General features: G+C 36.9%; 1 protein-coding gene across 1 annotated transcript in view; it reads right to left on the reverse strand.

The window, feature by feature from the left end:
- Window positions 1-5735: 5735 nt before the first annotated feature.
- Window positions 5736-8734, reverse strand: part of cnksr2a (connector enhancer of kinase suppressor of Ras 2a) — an 84717-nt gene continuing 81718 nt past the window's right edge. The window contains exon 24 of the mRNA XM_013910158.1: window positions 5736-8113. Within this exon, the coding sequence (XP_013765612.1) occupies window positions 7916-8113 (198 nt within the window). The 3' untranslated portion in view covers window positions 5736-7915. The remainder of the gene's footprint in view (window positions 8114-8734) is intronic.

Consider the following 8734-nt stretch of genomic DNA (forward strand, 5'->3'; position numbering starts at 1 on the left):
AGTGGAAAACAGAGAATTTAAAATACAGAATTAAAAATTAAAATGTAACAATTTGTGGATAGATTTCTTTGCTTTATTCCCCAGTGCTGCTGGCTTACCAATAGCCTTCATCTGTAAACGTTAAGTTAATATTATTTTTACAATTTGTAAAATGATTTAGCTGTAAAATTTGATTAATTTGAATGAACACAGGTTGTATAATGAAACTCACATGTTCTCCAGGTGGCATGGTTTTACAGCATAAATAAAAAAAACTCTCTCAAAGAGGATATTTAAGTTCAATTCAATCAATTTTTTTTATACAGCGCCAAATCACAACAACAGTCGCCTCAAGGTGCTTTATATTGTAAGGGAGACCCTACAATAATACATACGGAGAAACCCAACAATCATATGGCTCCCTATGAGCAAGCACTTTGGCGACAGTGGGAAGGAAAAACTCGCTTTTAACAGAAAGAAACCTCTGGCAGAACCAGACTCAGGGAGGGGCGGCCATCTGCCATGACCGGTTGGGGTGGGGTTTTACTTCCAAACTACTACAAAGTACAGCTAAGTTCATAATTCTTTTTAATGACCACTAGGGATCAACTTTTGTAGTTGTGAAAAAGTTTTCTGTCCTAAAGATTTCATACGAAGCCAGGCATTGACCTGGCTTCTTATACCTGTTTATGTACTCAGTCACCTACTGCATAACTCATTGGGTCCATTTTGTAACAATCAAAAAGAAGAATAAATCAGGGTATGCTCATTGGCTAATGACTTGTGAAATTGTTAGCGAACGAGCCAACATGGCTCGAGGCTTCAAAATGGGATTTCACTAAGCAGTGGAAAATGGGAAAGTGGCTACATCTATGTTTTATGCTGTTTATGTTCTTTGCTATGACCCAACCTCCTTGCTCTAGAGATATTCATAAAATTATTCTAACTAACTCAGTATGAAGAAAAGATTAGCATTTTCAACTAAACATCTCACATATAAACTATACAGGCTGAGCACTGTGGCATTTTCCTTGCAGCTCTTTTGAGCATATGGCAGATTGATTCAGATTACTTTTAGTTCACTGAAAGTTAATTACAGTATGTAAGTATGTAAAAGGGAAGGGTCACCAAATATTCCAAAGAGTGTCACTCCAATGTAATTGTGTGTTAAGAAAAACAAGGGCTAAGCTGTGTGATAAATGGGATTTTTGGGAATAAGCAGAGGAGGTAAACAGATTCAGTGTGAAGAAGGTAACACTCAAACAGATGAGTTTTCAGGATGAGGCCAAGCTGCGGGATGAAATAGAGAAGTAAAAAAGAAAAAAAAAAACAGCCGATAAGGTGATGAAGGTGAGGGTGACAGTGCTGAAATAACAACAACAGCAAAACTAAGGAGAATATCTTGCAGAATTTGCAGATAGAAATTGTAAAGTGTGCAGCATTGCAGCTTACCTATGAATAATTGAAGTTTTCTATTTGATAGATATAGAAAGAGCAGCAAAACAAGGATGTTGTGTGAGACTCTTTTTTTGTTTTCTTGTTCCACTTCATCTGCACTGACAGTCAAATGGACAAAGAAGGATGAAGCTGCAGAGTAGAAAAGCATTAGAGAGAAGCATCTGCGTTTCTGGGTAATAGCTTGGTAACTGCTGGAGATCATTACTGATGCACTTTTGCGCTTGTATCTGTTTCCATTTAAGTCTGAATGCACACTGTGCTATCTACAAAAATATTACTTATTTAGAACACCATCTGAGTTAAATGAATGTCTGAAAAAAAGAATAAAAGTGGAAATATGAAATGTTAATTTCAAGCTACCATGCTCTAATGTGTGATTATGACAATATTACATCAGGAAAGTTCTCACTGTCACAGCTGAGACTCAGCTTTTTTTTTCCTTTAATGCTTTTTTGTCACCAAAAAAGGGAAAATTTAGTTGGACAGCCACTCCTGGTGGCTCCAGACCAGCAAGCTGCCAGAACATCAGCTTTTATTGAACTTTTTACAGTTGCTGACGATTAATTAATTAGATCTGATCAGCAGCACCTGGTTGTTATTTATCTTCTTAAGAGTAATCAAGTTAATGCAGCCTAACAGTGCACCACATACTGTGTAGCTAAGCTAAATATAAGCAATTTTAGCCACATTTATTTGGTAGGTACTTTAGATAAATCGATTAGATAAATTAGATACATAGATTAGATAAATCTATGTAGATAGCTACAGAGATTTAAATTCCAAAATGACATAAAGAAACCAAGTACCAATTTGTACTTTACTGAAGTATTTTTATTTTCCCAACATGTCAGAGGGAAATGTATTTTTTCCACTAGGTCCACAGCTTCTATTTGTAGTAGCTACCATTTAATTTATAGAAAGATTTTTTTGTTGAGATTTAGACATAAGTCTCTTGCATCAGGAAGGCATTCAGCATAAACGTGTGCCAAATCAGAACATGTAGATCTATCCACTGTGGCAACCCATTGTGAATAAAGAGGATGGGCTGTGGGGACTCCAGCCTTCATATGACCTTGAATTGGATAAGAGTCTAAGAAAATAGATGTTGTGTGATTTTTTTCATCCAATAAAAAAAACCTTTGGAAAGAACAAAAAAGTTGATTCCAACAATTCTGAAATGTAAATCTTGTCCTGACATTGTAAAAAGCAATCTTTAGATCTCTGACAGTTTTTCACAGGAAAATGTCCAAAAAGCTCCTTCTTTCTTTTCCTGTCAGTCATTTCAGATTCTCAGATTTATTCGGATGAGGACCAGTAAACTTAGCTTCTTAAATTAAAATAAAACAAACTAACATATGCTGTTTGCAGATTGATCAGTCACATATGCTGCTCAAAGAAGTTAAGGTACCACACGATTATCACAATATAACACAAAGTGAGTCAGGTACTCTTCAGGGAACTCAATCTGTCCATTTAGGAAGCATACATTTTTGGAGCAAATGAAAGTGACAGAGAGGCAACAACAAGGCAACGCCAAAAAAGGGAAAGGTTTTGCAGGTGGTGGCCACAGACCAGCTCTCTCCTTATCCTGCCTCACTGATTTTCCTCTAGTTTTGCTTTTTGCCAGCGTCCTAATCGCTGGAGCGGTAACTGCAGTCTTCAGGTTACACAGATAGTCCAGCTCGTCAAGCCATCACAAAAATATTTGCTTTATGTCCATGGACAGTGTCATATAACATTGTATTGCAGGTAGGATGTGGACCCAGACTACAGGACACTGGAGACAGTGCATGAACACAGCTTTACTGCTGAAGATTTTTCCAAAATGCACAAATACAAAAACAAGGCAGGGCTGGAACCAGGAACAAAAACAATAGGAGTCTAGGGGAAACCACAGAACAAGGGTGCACACAGCCTAGAGGCAGGGAACAAGGGAAGACTCAGACAATAAATATACACCAGGTAATGAGGGAAGAGGAAATAGGTGGGAGCACAACTTGAAGTAATCACAGAAGACAAGACAAGGGAAGCAGAACCAAATATACAGCACGAGAGACTGGAGACCATCAAAATAAAACAGGAAACACCTAACACTGAGGCAAAACTGACACAGATAAAAAAAACACAGAGACACGACTAAACAAGGGAGGCAAGAATACACAGGAACTCAAGGAAAGAAATATGAACCAAACTGAAACAGAACTAGATATGAACCAAAACATGAGGGAACTGTGACATGCTACTGTGCAAAACTGAAATGGCCGACCAAACCACAGAACACAAAACCCTGAGTCTAACAGTTTAGAGGATATCAGGAGATGGGGTGTTACATGAGGAGAGCTGGACAGGGCCATCGAGCCAACAGCAGCATCAATATCTGCTCGAGTGTGTGAGGAAAAACAGGAGCACTGCCAGAGCCCTACAAAGTGACCTCCAACAGGCTGCTCGTGTGCATGTTTCTGACTAAACTATCAGATAATAAGTGAGGATTTGAGAATACTTCTGGCTACCAAAGGAAAGCCAGACAGCTTGATATCCCTGGAGTTTAACTAACTTATTATACTGTAATAATAAGCTGTTTTATTTATGTATGTATTTGTACAGTGTAATATGTAGAATAAATTAAATTTGTCACAGGGGAAATTTATTGCAGAAAGTCCTTGTTACTTTTACATTCATTGGTACTTTTTTATTTGTGGTACTTTTACGTATATAGCATTTTAAAAAGCTGAATTTATGATATCAATACGGACTAATTTTCACAGAACAGACCACAAAAAACACTTTCAGCGAAATGACCAACATTTTATTGATCCATCCTCATCTTTCAAGAGAGCATATAGAATGATTACATAAATAAATACTGTTTTTTTTAATTAACCATAATTTATAGATCGAACATTAAACAATCTTTACTCAACGACAGTCTGTCCAAAAAGAAAAAAAAAACTGAACTAGAATTAGAGACTATCTTCCAAGACACTTAGTTTGCGCTCTATAAATAGAGATCTACTGTATGTAAAGATTTCAAACACAAAAACAGGAAAAAGAATACTGTTTTCATCTATAACAAAGACATGCTACTACAACCAACCACGGGCAGCAGCAGAGAAAGAGCATTCAGTCTATGTGCTTATTATTGTGTGTAGTTGTGTGTGTGTTTATATGTATTTATGATTGCTTTCATAGTTTTGTGCACTGACTTTGAGTATTAAGTCTTTTGGCAACAGCATAGCCTACAAATAACAAACTAATATATTTTTATTAGATTCATATTTCAGTTCCTATGCAAATATGGCCTCATATTCTCTATGCGACATGCAGGATACAGAGAGCCAAATGGTCTCCAAGGAAAAATCCACCCTTAGAAACTTTTGCATTCTTTTAAGTACTATAAATCTGCGATATTCAGAAAATCTTTCTGTGCTAAAAATGTCTCTTTGCTTTTTTTTGTTTTGGTTTAAATATTTTTGGAGGCTTTTGGGGTGAAACAGAGTAACTTTCCAGAGTTCATACACCTGTATTACTAGGAGTGTGGATGCCATATAAGGCACTGAAAACCAAATGAAAATAACGTCCATGTCTGGAAGTAGCAGTTGCCTAAAAACTAGATAGAAATGCGCTTTTATTTAAAGTTACATTTGTGCAAATTCAAAAATCTACAATAAGATTTGGGTAGATCTATAAAATTTCATATATCAATGATATTACGGCTTAGAGAATTGTAGTGTACTTTTTTGTAAATTTCATGTATATAATGCCTCATGTATTAAAAAATGTAAAAAAAAAGAAAAGTTTTGTGCTGAAAAAATATCAACAAAATTTGACACAAGGCTAGGCTATACTTGTGTAATACCACTTTGTACCACAAGATGATGCAGTGAGTCAATGTGACCTTCATTTAACGAGGCAAGTTATAAAGATTCTTATTTATGCTCCAGTCTCAGTAGGTAAATCAATAGCTGGACATTGTAACAACACCAAAATTATTAAGACTGTGTGACACAAACTTGTGAAATGAAGTTCATTGGCATTTTATTGTCTTTGAAATGGTTGCTTCAGGGATGGGGAACTAATCTGCAACCATTTGCATTAGGTCTCTATACTCAAAGCAACCTTAGTGAGTAAAGACAGAAACAAAATAATAATAAGATGGAGTCAGTCCGTTGAATGGTGTGAAGTTGGCGAATATATTAGATCTGTGATAATATGGTCGAGGGTATTGCAAGGTCAAGTTTCGTAACTACTTACAATCAGCCTCTGACAGAAAAAAAACCTTCAAAGCACTTACCAGGCACCCACCAAATTTTCCTAGCTGCATAGAGGTTGTTAATCTATCTTTACTCTAGTGTGACTGAGCCAATACAAAGGTGGCCTACAAAAGGCAAAATATTTCCACATGTCCAATGGAAAAATGTCCCCTTGTGTTGATGAAAGTTTCACTTAAGGTAATATCAAAGAGGTACATCTGAAGTAAAAGCTTCTATCTGGTATTATGTACAAATACACTGCATAAGAAAAACCAAAACTCTAGTGCTGGAGACAGCATGTTTCTATGGCTTTCATCCATCAGTTCACTGCATTGTTTCAATATTGATAGCTCTTAAAAATTTTGAGGCGATTTCTTCAATTTTGGCACCTGAACTCAAGGATAAACTGATTGGATTTTAGTGCTCAAGGGTTGAAACACACTTTTGTCAATAACCTGACAAAATTTCATATATCCAAAATGTTAAATTAATGTTAAGACAGACATGGAAGCAACTTGACTGGGTAATGGAGGGAGTAATCCTAATTTGACTTGCCCAAATTGTGGAAGATATGAAAAGTTGGATTTATTTACATGAAAAGAAAATCATAGCAAACAGAACCTGTGGGCTGAATCTGCCAATCATTGGTGAATTTCTTGCATCAGTTCTTCCCATAATCACTGATGTCAATGGTTCAAACTATGGGTCCAGTAATTTTGTGTTGACTGGTGCCATTTTTGGGTAGGAAACCAGTTCTAGATTGGGAGCTGGCAACTGCACATAGGTGGAACAGAACTGTACTTCTTTTACTATACTATATATAAACATTCATATCTGCAAAAGCTAAAAAGAATATTCATCAGTGAGAAGCTCTCTCAGATTTAGGAAGCTCCATCTATAGTTAGACCAAGTTTCTAATTTTCAGTGCAATAATAATTATAATGCAAGACAAAACCTTTTATCATCATTGCAAGAAATGTTAAGTAAAGCCATGTAACATTATATTTTCCTCTTTCTGTGGATGGCACCTAGTATTTGTTTACATGTTATTAAAATGCAGCTTTCAATATGTATACAAAGTAAACGAAACATTAGACATTTCTAGTAGCTGTTTTTGTTTTGCAATTAATAAAAGTATCGTTAAAAGATCCTATTTTATTTACTATTGTGCAAAAATTTTAAAAGAAACTTGAAAACTCCCTTGATCATTGCAAGCTTTTATTCTCGAAGCAACAAGAATAACTGTTGTTCTCTATTTATGCCTGTATATGTCTGTACAACAGATTTAACTGCATGTAGTGTTCTATTTTGAAAAATGTAAAAACCACACTGCTTTAATGTGCATATGCGAAGTTATAAAGCAGTAAATGGCAGTTTGTGAAAGCCATACTGTGTTTTTGGAGTGTGAACTGAAGTTCAATAATAAAGCAACAGCAGATAATGGGCTCCTAACTACACCATGTGATGCCTGATGCATTGCTAGAAAAGCATTTGAGGGTGGATTTTTCCTTCAAATGGGTCCTATTCCAGGAGGAGTGTGCATGCTTCAGGTCCAGCCCAGCACAGTACACGAATCTACCAAACCAGCACAAACAAAAGTCTCTAAAACTAGATAGAAACTGAGACTAGTGTTTTGTTTTGTTTTTTTAAAAAAAGACCTTTGCTTATTGTTGTCTACTGTAGCACTCACTGTACAGTAAATATCATCATAGACATCAAGTATAAGGCTTGAAAGAATACAACGTATGTGGCTATTAGAGCGTCTATGAGACACTGTGCAGTCACAGTATGAAAATGGCACAATAAGCAAGATGGAGAAAGATACAACTCTGTAATCCCACTGGATGAGAAGTCTGTATGAAGATGATGAAGATCCTTCTTTATATGGTTTTCCATGGAGAGTATTTTAGGTACGCAGCACAAAAGCTAACATATAATACTCAAGAATCAGTGTCAGTGTCCACCCTCGAGCCATCTGGAGTGGCATGACCAATCAGCTCGAAGACTGATGTGACACGAGGGTCTCCGCAAAAACACGTCATGTTGCACTTGTCACACGGCGGCTGCTCAAAGCGCATCTCTACTCTCGCCTCTCGACTCAGTTCGTCACTAAGATTTCTCCGATCGCAGCTCTGATGCCTCAAAGCATCAACTGCAATTTGTTCAACTCAATCCAAAATCAGCTGATGAGAGCAATTTAAGCGTGTGTGTTGCTTTTGCTTTTCGCGTCAGACGTGTGTCTCAATGTAGGAGTGCGTGTGAGAGAGCGACGGGGTGAGGGGCGGGCCAGGATCTGAGTCGGCGGCCGAGTTCGGCTCCTGAGTGAACAGCTCCTGATAGGCTCTCTTCCACTCCTGGAACTCTGCCGACGACAGCTGGGGTTTGGCCAGCAGCCTGTCAATCAGCGCTAGTTCCCCCTCCCTGTCCTATGGGGGATGCAGAAACAGAGGAGGGGCGGGTCACTTTTCAAAATATCGCTCTTCTTTAAGACGCAGACACACGGAAAGCAAGACACACACTTAATGGGGATACACTAAGATTTGGGGAGATTTGACATGTGATCACCTTGCATAGAACACTTAAAAAACAACCGTTTTCACCCGTCATTGTTCTACTGAACATATTCACTACCTTCCATGTGTATTCACAATGAATGCATGGGCTACTTTTGAAGTAATTCAGTGTATATAATTTGGTAAATTTCAGTATCGCATTTTGAAACACCATTAAATTACTACTTAGTTCATCATTCAGCACATTATCTACTATTAACTAATCCACTCGTAGGACATTTATTAAAACCTATTTAAATTAATATTTAATATTCTTGGGCAGTATGCAGTATATTAAGGCACTAAATACACTATTGTTAATATATACTGATGCAGTAATGCATTTTAATTACACAATAGTAATAACTTTTGCATGATGATTACCACAAAAACTTTTATAGAAGAACGATGAAAGCATGTCAAAGTGTTGACGTTTCTCTGAGTTAGGACTAAAAGAAGCATCAAAATAAACACAGCTACCAACAGTAAAAGTAC

The sequence above is a fragment of the Pundamilia nyererei genome, unplaced genomic scaffold, assembly GCF_000239375.1.
Source record: "Pundamilia nyererei isolate P.nyererei 1_Seehausen unplaced genomic scaffold, PunNye1.0 scaffold00037, whole genome shotgun sequence".
NCBI lineage: Eukaryota > Metazoa > Chordata > Actinopteri > Cichliformes > Cichlidae > Pundamilia > Pundamilia nyererei.